At 40.4% G+C, this 21,697-nt stretch overlaps 1 protein-coding gene across 2 annotated transcripts; it reads right to left on the reverse strand.

The window, feature by feature from the left end:
• Positions 1-702: 702 nt before the first annotated feature.
• On the reverse strand, positions 703-20,019 carry kcnj16 (potassium inwardly rectifying channel subfamily J member 16). 2 transcript variants are annotated; one of them, XM_039616000.1, is made up of 3 exons: positions 19,913-20,019; positions 8,872-8,974; positions 703-3,395 (listed from the first exon to the last, which is right to left on the reverse strand). In XM_039616000.1, coding segments are annotated over exons 1-3 (1,371 nt in total). In that variant the 5' UTR covers positions 19,914-20,019; the 3' UTR covers positions 703-2,128. The 2 variants fall into 2 exon arrangements, with proteins under 2 accessions (XP_039471934.1, XP_031606289.2); XM_031750429.2 differs by lacking the exon at positions 19,913-20,019 and adding an exon at positions 12,299-12,446.
• Between the last annotated feature and the right edge of the window lie 1,678 nt (positions 20,020-21,697).

The raw sequence follows: 21,697 nt of genomic DNA on the forward strand, positions 1-21,697 counted from the left end.
ATGAATGAGCAAAAATCTCCACAGTATCTTGCAGAAGAGCTGAAGAGCTCTGTGCAAGACAACAAACTGTCTGAAGACCTCAATGAACAAAAGCTGAAGAGTTACAGGTGAACGGTGCATAATCAGGACTGCTGAGAGCGTGCCCTGGCTGGTCAGCTGTGGACCCTCTAACAGGGTCACATGGGATTGTGCACAAAGCAGCATGTCGGACAGCAGCGTCTGGTTATCGTTGTCTGTCTGATTACTTCACATCAAAGTGACTTTCCCGATCAAAGCTTTTGTTCTCAGGCACGAACCACGATCCATCTTAGGGATGATCATCAAAGTTGAGACACAAACCATGTATGTAAGCATCACTTTTTAAAGCCTTTGACACTGGTAGCATATTATAATTAGCATTGTTTTCAGATGTAACAAAAATCGACCCGACTTGGAAATATTTTTTTTTCACAGTGCACCCTCCACATCTCTTCCTCAATTAATAGAATATTTGAAGGCATTTTTGAGGCTAAAAACGTGGTTTTAGTGTCAGGGTTACAGATAGGTTATGGTTAGGTTTAGGGTAAGCTGCAAGGGAAAGCATTATGTCAATTAGATGTCCTCACTAAGATTCAAAAAGGAGTGTGTGTGTGTGTGTGTGTGTGTGTGTGTGTGTGTGTGTGTGTGTGTGTGTGTGCGTGTGCAAGACAGAAAGAAAGATGGTTTGAAGAACAGGTTTTATTTAAAATGACTAAACAAAGATTCCTCCACCACAAACATTAAAAAAACATTACATATTCCCTGTGTGTTATATAAACTTTGAATACCTCATAATATGGGATGTTACTGTAGTCACCCCCATGACTTAAATTTATTTACCATCAGCAGACTTTAAACTTTATATTAAAAATTTGACCTCTTGAGTCAAAGTCATATTGCCTTCCTCTTTAGAGGCTGTTCTTGATTATCTCAGCCTGGCTCATAATTACTTATTTTTTAACCCACACATTCATATGATCATTTTTGCTTCATAAACATTTCTCAGTGCAGGTTTAAAACTTCATGTTTTTAACACAGAGTGACACCCGCTAAACCCAAACCAGTCAGCATGGTAATCAGTAATCACAGTTACGTGCTTGTGGTTATTGCAGCCTGGTTGTACCCCAGTGTAGCCGAGCGTGGATGAACTCATCTCCAGTGTTTTTCAAATAAACTTTCTGATCCTGTGACCTCTAGTTTTAAGAACTCCACATAATAAGTGGTAAAAAATGTTGTACTAAGCCTGATACTCAGGTGCTGTACTATCAGGTTATTTTGACAATAAGCTAAGCAAGGGTTTGTGTTTGCACTGCATTGTTGTGCCCGTGTTTTGACACAGAAACGGTCATTGGTTCAAAAGTGGAAGATGTACATTTCATTCATGAAATTTCTTTGCGACTTATACAATTTTGTTCTCAGGGGGACTGAAGCGTATCCCTGCTGTTACTGAGAGTTTGTCAGTCCATTGTCCTTTATTTTCCCAGCAAGAACTACCAATCAGCTGTGATGTACGGTTTTTATAACACCAAGAGGCCGATGACCCAAAATATGAATTTAAATGTTAAAGTTATACACACCCACACATCATCATTTATCTTCTGTAGGCTTGAAAAGTCGGTAAAATGAGTTATGAAGTTCCTTGGACCAATAAATCCTTTGAGTTTCATTCGTCATTTTTAATCCCTGACATCTTCCTGCATTAAAACAAAGAAAATTAAGATGTACGAAGCCACGCTCAATGAGGAAGATATAAGATCTCACATGGCCTTACATTGGGAGGCCTCAACAAAAGTTAGAACAATGACCTCTGTCTGGTGACAGCACTGGGTATTTTAACTGTGTTTTGGGCCACAAGGACCATCCAGCTGCTTGTACATAAAGCAAAGGGTTTATCAAGCTTCTGTGAGGTTAGAACTTCAGAATCTGGATGGCCATACCTGCTATCGTCACCTACTTTTCTAAAATCAAGTGATATTTCCCAAAAACCTGTCTATATTTGAAACTCTTTATCAATTTCTCAAGCAATTATTTTTGCACAAGCTCAAACTTTGTCCCATCATGAACACCATTGCAGGATTCTTTGACGAAATAGAATTTCACAGCTTTGCTTTCAATTTTCTTCACTTGTCTGATTATTTGGCTGAATCAGAGTTTCTTGATCCTGACTTTTGTCTGATTGAGATGGTGCAACACTTGGTTCAGGTTGGCTGTCACTCACAAGTTCCACCTTTACCATCGGGGGTTTCAAATATTTATCGCGGTGATCCTGAGATGGCGATCGTGAAGAGAGCCGCGGGGAAGATCTGGGTGAATGTCGAGGTGAGTGTTGTGTGAGCCGCAGTTGCTTCTTCTCTTCGAACTCCTTAGCGCTAACCAGGGGGACATGCACCTTCTCAGTGCGATGGAACAAGTTGTAATCCACCCTGTAGCTCTTCCTGCCGACTCTGATCATCTCCTGGAACAGCTGACCCCAGAGGATCTCGTTTGGAGTGTAAGAGGTTCGGGTCTGATGCAGAATACCTGTGGAGTCGTCTGTATAGGTAAATGACACAACCAGTTCAAAGTCTGCTCTCTGCAGATCAGCATAAGTCATGGTGTACAGCGGGCTGTCAGGTTCAATCTTGTGATAGATGGTGGTTGGTGTAGCAAGGATGATGTCCTTCTGCTGGATGACCAAGTCTTCGTAAGTCACATCAACTCTCCCAGTGGTGTGCATCATACTGCGGACTATCTGGGCGGTAGCTGTCCCCTCCACCAAGTGGTACCTGCGGAAGTCTCCAACTCTCCAAGAAAGATAAAGGTAACCATTACGAAGGTTAATGACAGCACGATTGCTGAAGCCCACCGTCTGCGCCCTCTTTCTGGCCGAGGCCATTTTGGCAACAGCAATTCCAATGACAAACGTGTCGATGAAGCAGCTCATGACGTCTTGTATGGTGACAATGATGATGGCATGTATGCAGTTCTCAGACATTCCTCTGAAGCCGTAACCAATGGTGGTCTGAGTTTCGAGTGAGAAGAGGAAAGCGGCTGTGAAGCTGCGGACTTCAAATACACAGGGATCAGTGTTGGGATCCTTGATGTCTCCATTAGCGAGAGCTATGACCCAGAAGAGGATCCCAAAAAAGAGCCAGGACAGAATGTAAGAGAGAGCAAAGATCAGAAACATCACCCTCCATCTGATCTCCACCAAGGTGGTAAAGATGTCGGTCACAAACAGCAGCCTCTCCTCGGGAACATGGCGAAACATGATGTTAGAGCTGCCTTCTTTACGTACGTAGCGGTATTTTTTGCGTCGGGGTCCATTTTCAGTCTTCACAGTGATTTCATCCGTGCGGCTCACAGATGTATACTGTGTGTGATGCATCTTCCAGAGGCTGCAGGGAGCATATCAAAGAATGGTTAGGTCTTTATGTGCATCTTTGTTTTATGCAAAAACGCAAAAACAATGACAAAGACAATAACAGATTATACTTTGATGTTGCAAGGTGGTTAGTACCATGACTAGAAGGTTCCTGGTTTGAACTTCTGCTCGGTTTAATTGGTGAGTCTAAATATCTTTAGGAGTGGATATGAAAGTGAATGGTTCCCCATGGACTCTATCCCACCTTATGTCCAAAGTCAGCTTGGAAAGTCTTTGTAAGGGGTAACCAGTTAACAAAATGTATGGAACGATGGATATTCTGCTATTGTTATTGAATAACCATTTAAGTGTTTTTTTAAAGGAAATATCTAACCATAAACCAGCATTTGCATTATGGTTTTAAAATAAGAGAATGTGTCACTTTCCCTGCTCTTACCTTACTTTAAACAGTATATTTGAATTTTTGGCCTGTTGACTGGATAAAACAGGATATTTGTACAAATCAACTCTGTCTTTAGGATGTTTTTCTTTGGATTAATCTTGAAAATAGCAAAAAAATTTAAATTAAATGATAATAAAATCAATTGTTTTGGGGTCTTTTTAGCTAGAAAGGCTGGATGGATAATTGTATCCCCCAGATCTTTAGAGTTCACCTCCCAACTAACTTTGAATCAGTTTGCCACTTTAGACTGAGAGCTGTGCAGTTTGTATTGTAGTTAAACTGACCCAAAACCTGCCTGAGTGAAGGGCATTAGAGTAATGCAGGTCATGACAATTGGAGCCAACAGATAACAGACAGACGAGCAGACGGACAAGTCTGCAGACTGAACAGCCGCCGTCTGATGTCTGACCTAAATCAGGAGTCCAAAAGTTGTGACACGAAAATGCACATTTTTGTTAAAGCTCTAATTAGACTTCTGCACCTGAAATATCCTCATTTATATTCAGCTCCATATCTATCTTCAAATGCCTCAGGAGAGTCGGTCCATTTACTATTACCACTCATAAAGACAAATTGAATTAATTTTGACTCTACTGCTAATTAGCTATTGAGTGTTTTCAGTTTCACAATTAATTTCTGACAAAAAGCAGAGATGTGATGTACATAAAGCTGTTGAATTATTTAACATTCTCATTTGGAACATCCTAAAGGGCTTTTCCTGGTACTGTGAGAGTAAAACCCCGGCCTCCTCCCATTTTCCACTTTCTCTCTTTCCAGACTCTGATGCTAAAGGAATCAATTAAGAGTGGAGGTCTCCTTGTATTGAAACATCCGTTGGTAATCTCCAAGGTTATGTCATTTGTGTGGTATTTTATAATTTTGTCTTCATTGTAGATTTGTTCTGAAGGTCTATTTTTAGGTAGCAATATGGGAATGTTTACCATGAATGATCCCACTTTTCCTGCTATTTGTGTTAATATGTTTAATCTTAATGGGGCAGTTGCCTGGAGATACAAAACTCACTGTAACAGTGCTTGCTCGAGCTGCCACTTCTTTTAGCTTCTTAGTTAGTTTTTGTGAAATAAGTCATTGCTAAGGCGATGGCATTCATGCACCTTCAGGCAGTAGTTGAAAAAATCCATTAACGGCTCATCTTCTACGGTAATCATCATTAGACGATTAAAAGTTCTGAAAATGCATCAAACAGAAGAATTCATGTGAATTGTTCTGTAAAAAACTGTTTTGTCTTGTTTTATGCCACAGATTAATGTCTTTTGCACATATTTCCATGCAGAGGTTTGCTGCTGTCCAAAATCAATGGCCCAAAATCCTTTTTTTTCTGGGTGGAGGTCAAAGTACTGTCAGAGGGCCAATAAAGGAAACACCACTGCACTGAACTGGTCAAAGTTAGCAGGGGAAAAATTAATGTGGAAACTGGAATAGTGTCATGGTGCGATCACGGGCAGAAGAAGGATCAATCACAGCCAAACCACTGAGAGCATCCTCTACGCCCAAAACAAATGGGTTTTGAATCACCGCTATCTGACTGAGTGAACCGGGCTCCAGTCACAGACTCCACTTTCTTCTGGCCACAGTGAACATCTCCACTGCCAGAGCATGGAGCTCGCTCCATGAGGTCATAGAAACAACGTCCTGTTAGCTTCCCATAATCCCTTCCTAAATACCCTGATAATACAAAAGGAGAAAAGTGCAGCTTCCTACTGGAAAGTAACTGACACTGAGTTACTGTTGCATTCGTAGGTTATCAATTTGAAATCTAACTCCTAGTTACCATATTTTTCAGAACACTAGAAAAGTGAAGGCAGTCATCAAACGTTCATTAAGATGTGCCAAATGATTCATGTATTTGATCATTTTCTTTAGTCGTATAGATTTAAGCTTCCAACAAATACTCAGTTTACATAAAACAAAGTGAAAACCACATTTGTTACTGATCATTGGTCATTTTCAGGCTTAGGTACAGTAAGTCAGTCCACCACTTTGGTCTATACCAAGATATGTAAAACAATTTCAATGACTGAATTGCTGGATTGCTAAGGCATTTTTTTTTAGATATTCATAGTGTTCAAATGAATAAATCCTACTTTATTTTGGCAATCTTGTCACTTTTTTCTTCTAGCAGCTCCAAGACCGTCAAACTTCTCAGTGATTCTCTGCAGATCTCAGCATTTTCACGTTTTCACTGAAGAATGTCCATGGACTGGTAGCATTGATGGGCTTCAGTACATGAGTCCTGACTTTTGCTCTTCATCTGTGTTAAGTAGCACTATATGCAGCGGGGGCGTCACTGACCGGTGTCTAGGCCTGCATCACTGGGGTTTTAGCAATAAGTGACTGCCAGCAACAACTCGCTAACTGTTTGGGGAACACCGCTTTGTCTCTTGTGGCCCGTGATTGACAGTCGATCGCCAACCAGTCACAAGGTCTGTGTGACATGAGCTTAGGTTTACTGATTGGCTGTAACTGACTGAAAGAGAGAATGAGAGTATGAATGAGTGTCTTTGTGTTAACCCTGTCATAGACTGGTGACCTGTCTAGGGTGTACCTCACCACATCCCTGCATTAGTTATGCAATTTAAAAAAATAATGGACATTTATAGTGCATATCAATCCTGGCACAAGAAAGGTAACATGTTTGCATGTTAGTTATGCTGCAATAGGCCTGGGCTGCTGAGCATTTCTTGTTCACTCACATATTTTGATTCCCCTTTGCATTTAATCATCAGTTATTCTCAATATCTGGCTCTCTCTCCCTCCCCTCAGCCCATCCTGTTTAAAGGGAGTTTTTCCTTCCCACTGTCGCCAAGACTGTTCTCATTCAATAACCTGATTGCTGCGGTCTTCCCCGTATTATTGTACGATCTTCATCTTACAATAAAAAGTGCCTCAAGTTGACTGTTGTTGTGATTTGGTGCTGTGTAAATAAAGCTGATTTAAATCGAAAATTTCAGCAAAATTGCTGAAAAAATATACATTAAAACGAATGGTAAACATCTTGTTGGCCACGTACATGAATTGTGAAAATGCACATTAGATTTAGGTAATATGCATTTTTTGCAGCTACTGTTAATAAATATTTTTCTCTTTTCCTTTAGTCTAAACACCAGGACACGATGAAAACTAATGCTGTTGTTGCTCTAACAACGAATATTAAATGGGATCATTAAAACTGGTCTTTAAGAGTAACACAAGCAGACAAGTTAAATTAAGATACTTTCATCTTGTTTCATGCAGTCAGCTAATAAACATAATTAGTGCATTATTAATTTGACATTTCTTAAGGTGATGTAAGTGTTGTCAGACTGAATTTGACCATAACAGGAAGTGGAGTGTCAGACTATGAAAAGACCTTTTAATCAGGGCCCAATGTGTTTTTAAATGTTTCAAGATACTAAGAAAAAAAAAACCTGTTGCAGTCATGCGATGAATATACTGTACTGTAATCTGAGATTGCTTTGTTTCTCCAGGAAATGATAGACAGTCGTCGGAATATCCTTAGCAACGAGTACAGCGGCGTTCAGACAGGCCTCGCAGGTCCCTGTGAGATGTTGACTCACGAAGTTGGGCTGTTTTCACCACAACCACTTTGCCTTATTCTGTGTTCTGTGTACAAAACACGACATCACACAGAACAAGTGCTTTCAACCAAAACACATCCTGACCTTTGGCATGAAGTTTCCACTCAGAGTTGTGATACTTTATATTCCTGAGGTTTATGTCATTATCTTTTGCAAACATGTTTTTGATAGCATCCTTTTGTGTTCTAAATTTAGCCTAAATGTCTAGGAATCAAAGGATGAACTCTGGAAACAACTTGGGCAATTGGCTTGTTTCCTCTCTTGCTCGGGGCACTTACAACTCCATTACATGCTCACTTGCTGCAAATGACACTGTGCCACCCATTTGTGGTTCACTGAAACAGAACCGTGTATACAGGTGGCTAGCTCAACTCTACCCCGGAGCTGTCTGCCACCTCTAATGACCTTCAAAGCCTCCAATCTTTTGGGAATATTTCCATCTTAACCAATCCCTTTAGACTTACATTCAGTTGTCATTGAGGCTTGCTTCAGGAGCTTTAGTGCCATAAGTTTTTAAATGCACAATAAAGGATGTTGATCATTTTTAAGCAGCCCACTCCTGAAGGTTAATGGTTTATTCACGCTTCAAATACCACGCGAATGAAACACGTGTTTGGATTTGTGTTCGCTTCATCAGAAAGAGATTAAATCTTAGATTAAATCTTCTTTAGATTTCAGTATGTTTCTATTATTTTTAGTACGTTTCAACCATGCTATTACAATGTCATAGTTCAGGACTTATTTTTAAAAATTGTAGACCTGGATAATATAATTTAAATGTGTCGTGTGACTTTTAAATTTTGCTACAACTGCACGATCTTTCTCCATAACCGGCATGACTTTTGCAGTCTGCATTCTTGCTTGTTTGAATGTTCAATAGACACATATTTATGAAACAGTCAGTGCTGCTGTGATGAGCCGTGCCACCTCTTACATTCACCTCATCTCTTTACTTTTGAAATTAATTCCCTGCATTGCTTAAAACACATGTGATGTTTAAAGTAACCCTCCAGGCAAAATCAGATTTCATTGTGAAACATGAGTACAAGCATTACTTATCACCTTGACCACATCTCGTCATGTGCTTTGGGTTTTTTTTAAACAGCCAGGCGTCGTGTTCCTGTTTTTAATACTGTAGCTCAGATTACCAATTGTTCTGCGTACTTCTTGCAGTAGAAGTTATTCATTCCATTATAAGAGCCTCAGGCAACCAATAGGTAACACCAGTTCTTATATAGTATACAGTATGAAATTAGCTAAATAGGCAAAGACGTTTTACCATTTTTATCTAGTAGATTAAAATTATTTATTTTTTTATCTTTGAAGCATCTAAATCCATATTTAATGTCAGTTCCACCAGGTTTGCAGATCAGTTTTGACACTCTGACACTGAAATTTCTGATTAGCAAAACAGTAAAAATATAAAGACTTGAAAGATCAGTTCTTACCTTTCTGTAAAGTTAAACACTGATCCGAGTGCAGGACTGTCTGTACCTGGGTTGAGAGGTTCTCCGAGCAGCCACCTGCTGGAATGAACCAGCCCACTCGCCACTGTAAAAAACAGAGATTAACACCTCCCTTTAGCATCTTGTGATGTCACACAGGCAGGTGAGCATTTGTAATTTTGAAGGTGTGTCTATACAGGGTAAGGCGGGCAGGAGTGTGTACATGTAGATATGACTTGGGTTTCGCACATGTTTCTGTTTTGCAGGTGCAGATCAGTTAATACAATCATACAGCTGGGTGCAAAAGTCTTGAGCCACACCTTATTCCTTTTGTTCCATTCTGTCGAGATGATCCCACATTGCTTTAATAATGCTAAAGTCCAAACTCTGGAGATTGTTTCAATTATTGGCACATTAAAAAATTAAGTCTCTGATAATCAGATGCTTTCCAGATGATATTGCATGGTGGATCACAATGTCACAGTACTTTTCTGTTCATTGTTTTGTCAGTTTTTGACGAGGTCTCCAACACCACTGACTGAAACGCAGGCCAAACCATGACAGAGCCTCCACCGTGTTTAACAGATGGCTGTAGGACCTCTCTCCCCATACATGTTGATGATGACTTGAAACAGAAATTAAAAATTTGGATTCATCGAATCGCCTTGGTGTCCCCCGGATAAGCTGGAGGAGGTGGCTGGGGAGAGGGAGGTCTGGGCTTCTCTGCTTAGGCTGCTGCCCCCGCGACCCGGCCTCGGATAAAGCGGATGAAGATGGATGGATGGATGGATGGATGGATGGATTCATCGATCCATCAGACCTGTTGAATCAGTTTAGAGAGTATTTCTGACAAGGTGTCAGTGAACATTAGATGGATCAATTTAAGGGCCAGATATTCAGGTCTCTCAGGTCCTGTGTCAGGGCTTTGCTGGGTTTTCTTATATATCTGAAGAACGTGATTTTTCAGCATTGTATAGTATTTTCTACACAACTACACATTAACATTTTATATCTGTCTAAAGACAAGACTTTTTAGTTTCACATATTCTAAGACAATTTGAAAAAATCTGTAAAAATACAGGTAAGATTAGTGCTTGAGTAACCTTGATATGCATCTGCAAGCTGCTTTGTAACCCAAGTGCACTCTGTGTCTGAGTTAATCAAAGTCATATCTGTTCTCATTGATGCCTGCTCCGTTCTGGAGGTTTTGTTGCTCCCTGCCACTGGAAAGTCCGACTATAGCCATGCTGTCAGACACATCATAAATAAATGCAACACATCAGTGTTCTTTTGACTATATGTAAATACACTTCTGTTATGCATCCTGAAATGATTTTGGTTATACCACTGTTATTACTGGCTGTTTCAGGACATAAGAAAGAAGGCAGATCAACATTAGCAACAAATTTCATCAGACTGATTCACCAAGCATGAACGGAGAAAATGCAGAACAATAAAAAATAGGCGCTAACCCATAACCAATGTGTTATGGGATTAGCTGTGAATTATAGGAATTGAACAGGAGGTTCAAAAAACAGTGCATAATAACAAGGCTGGAATGTTACAGGTAAGAGTGTGAAGGAGCACATGTATGAACATCTGCTGCTTAATAACACCAGCAGAAACAGTAATGATTCTAAAAATGTTGCAAAAACCAGCAGAATGTTATCTTAAATGTTTCCAAGGACGAGCTTTGTTGGAGGATTGGTTGCAGAGTTTGCATGTCGCTTTCTTCACGTCATCTTTACAATCTCAAAAAGCTCTCAGGCTTTTGATTTCACCACTCGTCAAAAATTTATGTCGTTATTATGCTTCAGGTGGAGTCTCTGTCTGAGTGGCTGTGTGGGACTTCTACCTGTGAGGTTTGATGTTTCCTCACAACTTTCCTTAGTTGACGAGGAATCGGTTTATTAGGTGTCAGCCTGTGAATCAGTCCGTCTCTCGATCTACTCTGTATGAATATCTTTGGGTTTATGACCTGGCTGGACAAAAAAACAGCCCAATGACCGTCAGTGTGGCATTTGCAGAGCAAGCATTATGTCATCGTTCACACAACTTCACCATTTACACACAACTTTTGACACCGGCACGTTCAGTATTCAGAGGGGAAGAAGTGGGATTAGCCCATTCCTAAAGACTGCGATGTACATATTTGCCTTTGGCTGTGCACGAAAAAGAAAACAACTTTTAGCTCATCCACCTGCATTCACAACAACGAGTTAACAGCTGGTGAACTCAGTGTTTTCTTGTGCCTCTCTTTTTGAAAGGCCTAGTGTAAATTCCCTTATTCCCAGCCTGATAGCGCTCAACTCAAACATCTAATCTCTTACTTAATAACTGTGCTGCTATTTCAGTCTTTGTCCAGGACCAAAAGCCTGACTCAGGTTTCAAACAGGGAATTCTTTTGACTGTAAGCCTCTGTGTGGCGGTGGCGAAAACATTCATAAATCTTACTTTGATAGTACATGCAATCCTTCTCATATAGCTACAAACAAATCTAGGACGATGGAAATTAGAGCCTGCTGTTAGGTCAATAACACACTTAAGTGTTTACGGTATGAATAGCGGCAAACGGATACCACAAATGGCTGAAAGACTGACTTGTGCCTTTAAGTATACCTGTCATTACAGCTGGCCTTGTGTTCTGTGCAGACGGTGGATGCTCATATTAAATGTTTTAAATAGTGAGGTCAGCGCATGGGTACGTAATCCCTATGAGCCAAAAGCTCAGGCTTCACACTGCTCCAAACAAAAGGTGGACGTAGCCAAAGCGTTACTACTCACTGGTTTCTAGACTTCATTTTGAAGCTTTGCTGGTGCCATGTTGTTTTCTATTGGAGTCACAAGTGACCATATTTGGACAAGAGAGCAGGGTGCCATGTTACCAACTAACTGCCCAGCTAGTTGCATCTATTAAAGTCACACGTGATGCACGGACACAGATACCTGCTCGTTAGTCTTAAGCAACAGATTGGAAAAACAGAAGAAGTGGAAACTTTCTGTACTGCACAGCAGGTCATATTATTTATCAAACACCAACCGTACAAACACAGTCATGAGGTCCAGTTCTGGGAACTGGTGGAAGTGAGGCTGAGAGCCATCAGCTACCTTTTGTTAGCACACCTGTCACCACACCCCTAACTTTAAGTCAGTGTGCAAACACCTGAGCTCCAACATTCATTCATCACACAGCCGAATAGTTTTTTCTACTCTTGGTTCTGTATGATGTCAGTGAGGGCAGATATTTACCTGCTAATAAGATAAATGAGGATTACTTTGAATTGTGAGTCATGCAAAGCTGCTCTAGTATTGAAAAGTTAAACATGGGGAGCTGGAAATAAGCTCTAAGTATGAAGTAGTCTTTGTGTAGTTAAAAAATTAGAAAAGAGATGTTATAGCAGCCTTTAGTCTCAGTGTAGGGGTAACTCACTGATTTTCATAAGATCAAATCTCCTTTATCAGAGCTGCATTGACCCCCCTCTCTCACTCTGACGCACAAACGCTTCGTCAGCCGACCCATCTGTGAATACTCCTTCATTTCTGCGTCGACTGAATCAAAACACGATGATGCGTGTGAGGAAAGCTTGTTGTTGGCTTCCCCCTGCAGAGACAAGATTTATCAACAGTTTTTTGTGTTTTTCAAACAGTATAATAAAACAAATCTTTTTAAAATATTTTAACCCAGAAAACTGAGTTTTACCCTGTAAAAGAATCAACTTTTCCTTACTGTACCAAAACAACAGTAAAAAGTGAATGAAAGAAAATCTCCAGAACAAAAGCCGGTTAGTTTGTGTCACGTCTTCTGCACGTGGAAGAGGAACATGTAAAGGTTGTTTATGATGGTAGAAAACATCATTTTGCTGGACTTTGTGGTTCATTTGGTTGTGAACTTAACCCTCCACTGTTTTGCTGGGACAGCACTATATGTTCACTGGCTTTTGCTGCAGGAAAACACATTAATACCAGTTATTTGACACCTTAGCAAAATCTGCAGACTCAGAAGGCAAAGTACATGAAATGACTCAGTGCTTTTATTTTTCTAGTTGGGGCACAGTGGGGGGTCCTCACATTAAATTCCTCTGGGTGTCTAAGAGTATGTCTGCAAAAGAACGCCAGTTTTTCTGTTTATGAACCTGACTGCATTTTTTAAAAGTGAACACATTTTAGTTTTAGTGTGTGTGTGTGTGTGTGTGTGTGTGTGTGTGTGTGTGTGTGTTCCTTTGTGTCTGCGTGCATGCTAATGTTACGTGTGCATGAAGTTGGTGGGTTAACAGGGGTCTCAGCAAAACGCAGACCCATAACAAATCACCTCATTTCCAGGAAAAAGAAATAATTTGTTCCCAATAAAAATGATCCACAAAAATACATGAGAACAGTGTGCACGGGGCTCTGATCAAACGTCCGCTTGCAAAGCCAAGGCACAAATTAAAGAGGCCAGAAAGATTTCAGGGTGTGAAATGCAGACACTGGCTGCTTTCTGAGCAGAGATGCTTCCAAAGAAATTCTAGAAAAAAGGAAGATATTTTCAAATGATAAAAGATCAGCCAGATTCTTTTGTTGTAACAGCTTAAAAACAGACGTATGGACAGACTGCATCAGAGAAAGGGTGAACCTGGGGTAGAGATCGTTTTCTGTATAATTAAATGTTGAATTTTAAGTGAGGCTTCAGTTTTATTCTGATTTACTCATCTTGATCTTGAATTCCCCATTAGACTAAAATATGTGCTTTTGAAATGTGCCGACTGGCAAAATCTGCATTTATTATGTGATATGCATTTAAACTGTGCATCGAGAGGAAAAGCTGTTTCCTTTCTCCTCAGTTTTTGGACTTTTTTTTCCTTTTATGGGATGTGCCTCTGGGTGTCCACTCAGGAAGTCCTGATGGTAAATCCGGCCGTGTCCCAATCCCACATTTGTTTCCTCTGTGTGCATGTCTGTGTTTGCGTGTGTGTATCTCTTGAGCATCTGTGCAGCGTGTGTGTGTGTGTGTGTGTGTGTGTGTGTGTGTGTGTGTGTGTGTGTGTGTGTGTGTGTGTGTGTGAAAGATTGCATGCATGTAGGGTGTATACCGGCATTTGTGAGGCGGTGTAGTTGGCATGAAATGATTCAGAGTGTATCTTCTTCTAAAAGGCAGAATAAGCAAACAAACAGCGTTGCAGTAGGAAGCTGTTTAACAGCTGCTGAGGTTTGGTTCACTGCGGTTCAGTGATAATGACTGTTAGAGCAGGAGCCACTGCGCTGGACATCCTGCTCCGGTTTCACCTTGATTACACGGGCTTGTCGTTCATGTTCGCTACATGACTTCAGCGGAGAACGCAGTCGCTCTCCTTTTCTTAGGTGGAGAATTTATTCAACTTGTACAGAAGCGCAGACCATAAATAAACATTGGCAAAATTAGGTATTTAACTCTTTAAAGCAATATGAAAACCTGAAAAATCTCAAAAGTTTTTTCAGTAATAGTCCATGCTCGAAGGCTTATGATGAGCCACCACCCACCACCATGGATTTATCACAGAACTGGAAACAAGAGTTTTAAAAACTGACTCATTCATCTGGGGGAAAGCTGCTTAGTGACACATAAAAGCACCAGAGAAAGTTTTCCAAGCCTCCACCACGGGGTACTGGAGCGTGCCCACATTAAAGATGCAACCGATGATCAGGTGAATCAAACCGAACTGAAGCCATTAGCTTTCTGCACCTCAAGACTGACTACACAGCTGGTCAACACGAGCGGTGAAGGAGAACATCGGAAAAAGTTTCACATTCTTCCAGAGGAAGTGTGTTTACATCTGGAACGGCTGAGGATGGTATTCCCTCTGTTATTGGCAGCTGGGGCTTTGGATAAGCTGGTGACGTTGGCTCAAGTTGGAAAAACGACTTAAAACTTCCTGCTGACGTTTTAACCAGTAGACATCGAACAGCTTTTTATTTAATTTTCCTAATTATTTATTTTTAAAAATAGTCAAAATCTTCATGAATCCATGATTGGGGTTTTTCTTTTTGTTTTTGTTTTCTCTTGTTGCTCTTTCAGTGACCATTGCTTTGCTATGTGATCTTATAATTGTTTGCAGATTAAGGAATTACTCAGTTTTCCTTGGTAACGGAGCAAAAATGAAATGAACACCAGACAGCTTGAGGAGTTCCTCCACTACAACATTAATTCTCTAAGCTGAATGAATGTAATATTTATAAGGTATATAAACAAGAGTTTACTGATGCAGCTCCTCATAAGTTAATCATTTAGAAAAAAACGTGCGCAGGGTGTGAAGTTTTTTCAGCTTCTAAAGTCAGGCGTGCAAAGGAAACGTTGGTGAGTCACTGCAGCGTCACTTTAAGCTGCAGTCAGTTTTGCTTGAAGACAAACGTCGATTAAGACACGCTGCTTCGCTTAGCCTTGCTCTGAGGGCAGCTCTGAAGCAGTTGCTGTGTTCGTGTGTGACCGGGCCTTCTTTGGATTACAGAAGATTTACGTTAGCCCTTATTACTCGACTGTATAGGAAACAGCTGAAATTTCAAAATGTTTTTGCACTTAGATAGTTACACGCAGACACACGCTCATATACCGACCAAAGAAAAAGAAAGAGGGGGGGAAAAAAAGCGCTAAATCGTCGGGAGGGAATTTTGGGCTGAGTACACTGGCCGGGGATCCGTGAGGTTCCAGTAATTTCACTGTGTCTCCTGTTTCATTCAGAAGCAACTGTTATGTGCTGCATGTGTGAGTTTCATAAGCATTCTTATGTCATGGCTCATGAGGCTGTGATGTGACGCTAATCTAGCCCAGCACCACCAGGGGAAACAGCTACTTTATACTGGCTCTCAACCACGGCGGACTATTTGGCGAACTTTGTAGGTTTCCATCTTCACTATTTATTCTTCTCTCACTGTTGTGCAGCTCTTTCTCGTCTCTTTCTTTTTAATATTTGTCTTAACTATATTAAACAAAGGAAGAAAACATTTTATTGTTATCACAGCCAGCTGTGACCCCATTTGGGACTTTGTGACACCCAAATGCAAGTGGGCTTAATCTGTGCTGAAAGCAGGCCCCTGATTTGAACATTTTGTACACCTGTATCAGGGCTGACTTTCAGAGTTATTAAAATCACAAAAGAAAACTGCCAGTTTTTATCCAAGAAGTTGTTGAGCCATAGATTTACATTAGCCTCAATCAAAATGTTAGTTTGTTCAAAGTTAGCTACACTTAACCTCCCTAGTGATTAAAAATGCATCACAAATACACAACAAGCATGAACCAAAGACAACATGACTGCAGTAATAATGCAATCTGAGGTAGTCTTAGCACAACACATCAGCAATGGGTCTCTTTGCAGTAGAGACTTGACTCTTGACTCATTTTGACTCAACTGGTTGTATTCCTAAATAAAAGTAATATTGCCAAAAGCCTATGTTGCTTTGCAGTTGGATTTCCATCCTGAAGCATGTCACTATTTATGGAGGAATTTTTTAAATTTCTTTTTCAAATCTCTAAATTTTTCCTTCTGGACTTCTAGGCGTGGACTTCTGTTTGTGTACTGATATCATAACAGACAAGTTATTTATCACAGTTAATTCCAATGTTATCACAAATTGCATTTAATCGCCAACTTGACCCCATTCACTCACAGACTGATAACAGATTCCATTTCATTGCCATTTTATGGTTAATATGATGCATCAAAGTCACTTTGAAGACAGGAAGTGATAGCCTCTAGTTAACCATTAGTTTACTTACTACTGTTAAAAGCTCTGTTTAGCACTCATATATACTCATATATACTATATTCAACATCTCCCACCCCATGCATGAGACTGTGACAGCACTGAGCAGCTCCTTCAGTGGGAGACTGCGGCACCCACGGTGTGAGACGGAGAGATTTCGCAGGTCTTTCCTCCCCACTGCTGTCAGACTCTACAATAAAGACCTTGACTGATCTAACACACACATCCACACATGTGCAATAATACTAATGTGCAATAATCCTTTCTGGCATCGTTGTATTTTTACTCAGTTGTATATAGCATTTGTATTCTATTTTTATCTTATTGTATATTTTATTCTATTTTATTCTGCTGTATATAGTATTTTATTTTATTCTATTCTGTACAGTTGTGTACTGTATTTATTCTTATCTTATTTTATTCTAATTTTTCCTTCACAACTTTTGCACTGTCCACTTCCTGCTGTGACAAAACAAATTTCCCACGTGTGGGACTAATAAAGGTTATCTTATCTTATCTTATCTTATCTCATTCAACTGTCTGCTGACCCTCTCTCTTTTATTAGCTCTTTAAAATCCAACAATTCCGTTTAAAATGTAAAAGCTTGAGTAGGATTCAGGTATCAACTGTCAACTTAAGACTTACTGACTGTGGCATTTTGCCTCCAGCTTTGTGGACATGAAACACTTCATGTATAACGGCTAATTTACACCATTGAGCCATGATCTCAAACACTAACACAGATGTAACTCGGACTGTGTAGCTGGATTCAATAAATAAGTGCTTAAAGTTACATTTTTAAAAGAATTTTAGCGTCATCTTGTGCCAGTACAGATTGTGACATCATCGGGTTGATTGGCTGGTTGTGGTCAATAGACATACATTAGTTTATGTTAGTGAACTAATAACATAACCAATAACTCAGCGGACAAGGATGCCTCCTGGGCGTCTCCTGGGTGAGGTGTTCCGGGCATGTCCCACCGGGAGGAGGCCCCGGGGCAGACCCAGGACACGCTGGAGAGATTATATCTCTCGGCTGGCCTGGGAACGCCTTGGTGTTCCCCGGATAAGCTGGAGGAGGTGGCGGGGGAGAGGGAGGTCTGGGCTTCTCTGCTTAGGCTGCTGCCCCCGCGACCTGGCCTCAGATAAAGCGGATGATGGATGGATGGATGGATGGATGGATGGATGGATGGATGGATGGATGGAATAACTCAGCGGAAAACAAGGTGACTTAAACCAAAAATAAGCTTAAGGGAGGCTTTTTTGTTTTTCTCCTGGCTGTAACAGTGAGTTTTATGTTAAAACCAAGGACATACTGTCCACTTTTTTTAGGGAGCAGACTTTGTCGTACGTTATAAAAAGAAATGTGTTTCAGAAATTTCATTCTGTTACATTTAAATGAGAAAAAATTTCGAATTTCTTTGACAAAACTGTTCTGTTGTTGTTGATGGTGGGGGAGGAACCCAACCTCCTAGAGCTAACGTGGACAAACATGGGGATAACATGCAAGTTCAACACATACAGGAAGTGCCCTCTAGCTATAAGTGCCAAGAACTGTTTGCCTGCATGCAGCCAAAGCAAAGGCAGTCATCACTGGTCAACATTTCTTTGACCACAAATGGAAACCAGAAAGCTTCCAGTAACAAAATCAGGTCCCCTTTCCTAAAGACTTTGCATGTCCATGTGCTGATGAAAGTTTAAGAACCAATCAGCTTTTTGCTAACCTCTGTAGATATAATGCTACCTTACATATTTTTCCCTCAAAGTGGAGACTGCTTTCACTGAGCCTATTCTAGAAATGGTTCCGCACATTTCCATTGCATAACAACTGGCGCTGGTGCAAATAACCTGGCAATTGCACACCACAAAAGTGCTGGGCCCAAAGTTGGAACCACTGTCGTCTGTGGTTTTGGGAGGTGCTATCCCATGAAATTCACCAAAGATTCATAGATACTGTCTGCAGATTTGGTCCATCGTGTTTTCTTCCCATGTATGTGGTCTTAATTTTATCTACATAACATTAAACAGTGTTTGGTTCTTGAACCTGTGGAAATAAACCTGAATCCTCGATGCCCAAAATGAGATACCAACACGACTGCATAAAGCAAATTAAGTAAATGCCAATTTTCATCATGCAAACTTTAAATACTTTCAAACTTTCAGCTCTTTGACTTGCATAAAAAAGATGGATAAAATACGGTGTCAGTGTTACCACTGACAAGCCTTTAATGAAATGAACGCAGTCCCTTTAGGATCACCACTTTTTCACATGTATCACCACAAATTATTACTTTCCTGCACCAAAAACTGAACAGAAGAGTGGAACAGCATGGTTTATGGTGCCCACTATGGATCCACAGCAATCCAGGCTTAAACACTGTGATCTCCATTTCTGTCCATTTCATCACAGAATATGTAGACGTTAATCAAACAGGCTCAATTCACACAATGTTAAAAGAGCTCTATAAGCCTATGCGGTTTTAATCACAGATTAAATGCTTTATAAAACTTTGTTTTATGGTGCCATGTTTAGAGTTTGGATCTATAAAATTAAGGTGTCTGAAAAACACTTGCCTTAATCTATTTGTTTACTGGCCATTATACAAGCTGTGTAAACAGCCTCTTAGGTACCTCAATAAAAGCATGTCTGTGTTCACTCAGCTAGTATGCTAATGTCTGAAGGGGCCTCGTTTGGAGCTACCACTGTACCTTCCTGTCTTCATTGCTAACTTAGTTTTGTTTCTTTTGTAACGTATCTGTTCCCTTTCTTGCACAACTATGTCATTACTTTTCAAGTTCAAGAAATCTGATCGTTGATTTAACATCCAGTCTTTAACTTGCCAAACTCTCTTTTTTCTGTAACGGACAAAATGATTCAACCTCTCAGAATCTCTTGGAAATATCTTTGTTGAAACAATCTCATTCCAACTGCACTAAAAATATCATCGACTTCAAGAGTTGTCTTGCGGTCTTGGGCTCACAAGTTGGGTTTGAATATCAGGTCCAAAGTTTCCAATCAGATTGACAGCATTCTGCGGGGCGATTGTTCAGATCTTAGCATGAGGTCGAAATTCAATGATATGACTACAGCTTGCTTATTTAGCCTAATTCAACCACAATCTCCATCAAGAAAGTCTTGGCTCGGTTTTTCTTCAACCTCTGTTCTGGGGTAAAAATAGCCTTTAACACAGGCGAAGAGTTCAGATTCAGGAAAACAACCTTGTTTAGAACATTTAATGAGAATTGAAACTCACTGACAAACTGATGCTCGCAAATCAACACAGACCACAAATGCACATCCTTATTGCTTTGTGCTAAAGTCACTTACTTTTTTGATGCACTCAAGTCCAGAAGTGGAACGCCCACTGAGGCTTAGATGAGGCGTTCAGATGTTTTTCCTCATATTTTACTATTTAACTAGCTCTAAAAAAAAAGACATTGCAGCAGCAATGCTCCTCACAAAGGTTGGGTTGCCGTCTGTGCTCTAGACTCTCATTGTACATTAAACACCTTCCTGGAATGTCTTACCTGATGGCATGTGGAGGACAAAGTCCCATCGGAGTGTTTTGTAATCTGTAAGCTGGAGCAAGTTTGCGAGAGGTACTGGGGGCTGAAAACCTTCACAAAATTAGAAAATAAACTTCAGAAAACATTTTTTTACTACAGTGATTTAGTAGAAGTATTTGTCCCCAGGGGTTCACTTGGTTCTGAGAGAGCAATATGAGAAATTGTTCATTCTAAGTGGAATGTGTAAGAGGATGCTGCTCATCCACTCGGCCTTGTTAAAACAGTTGCATAATCACCAACTGAGGTAAATATACCCATCTCACAGTGCTTCTGAAGCTACTGTTGAAAGGGTAGCTTTACTTGGGTGATTACAGGAAGCTTCTCAGTCAATTTCCAATAGTACATCAATGATACTGGTGTAGAGACGTTTTTAACTGGTTTTGAATCAGCCCAATAGCATTCCTTTTATGATTTATGAGGCCGCACTCTCTGTGTTGGGTTTTTTTTTTCCAGTCAACTAATGTATACCTTTACTATGATAAAGATAAGAAGTGTAACTGGTTGTCTGCTAGTCAGAGGTTTAGTGGTTTAATCCAGGTTTACACCAGTTTGCATGTTCATTGGGCAAACTACACAACCCCTAGTTTCCAGTGTATTTGTCAGAGCGTGAGTACATATGTGCAAATGTTAGACAAGGGTCTCTGGTATAGAAGAGCACGCTTGCATGGATGTGATTGTATTGAAAAGTGCTGTACAAGTGCTGGTCCATCTAGTTTCATGCTACTAGATCATCCCTAATACTGTGCAGATGACATTATGAACTTTTTCTCTTATGCTGTCACTGTCCGTAGACATCGATCATCGGTCCTTTGGTTAAAACACAGCAGTCGCACATCCTAAACGCAAGTCTACATAGCATGAGAAAGACAAATTAAAGGTCAGGCCTTCGATTCTGCACAGCTTTGGAAAATTCTCTGGAGTTTATTTGTAGATTGAAACAGTGGAAGAGAATGACTTGTAAGTGTTTCCAGCCATTTGGGTTTTTCCATGGTTTCCACTGGCTTTTTGGTCTAGTCAGCATCTTTGGGATGTATACCTTTTTTTGGTTGTCAACCAAAGATACGTTCTGTGCTCGGTTCTCTCTCGCAGGCCTTTCATTATCAGATTCTGAAACTGCAAATAAAGTCTGCTATTACTGATTGTTCCTTCTCTCAGATGGCCGCAGTGATGACAAATTGAAAGAACGAGGGTAGGAAACAGATAATGGTTATTTGTTTTGGATAATGCAACAAGCAGGGGCAACATCAAAGACAGGATTAAGGATTGCACAGTGAAGCATTGAAGCACAGTAAGATGAGAGGTGCTGCGGGACTCTAAGCATTAGGCAGCTGGATAACAAGCAAAAGAAACCCTGTGAACCCAGACACTCAAGAGCCTCGGTCAACATAAAACAGAAATAAAGGAAATATATTTTCCCCTTCTGGAAGCGCTGAAGTGGGTGTTGAGTCATTTGAGTGAAAAAAGGATGAGGAAACGTTGAAAAGCTGCATCTGTGTGAATGCACAACTCACAGGGGAACAGCAATAAAGGCTTTGCTGAAAGGTTT

The sequence above is a fragment of the Oreochromis aureus genome, linkage group 8 (assembly GCF_013358895.1).
Source record: "Oreochromis aureus strain Israel breed Guangdong linkage group 8, ZZ_aureus, whole genome shotgun sequence".
Lineage (NCBI taxonomy): Eukaryota > Metazoa > Chordata > Actinopteri > Cichliformes > Cichlidae > Oreochromis > Oreochromis aureus.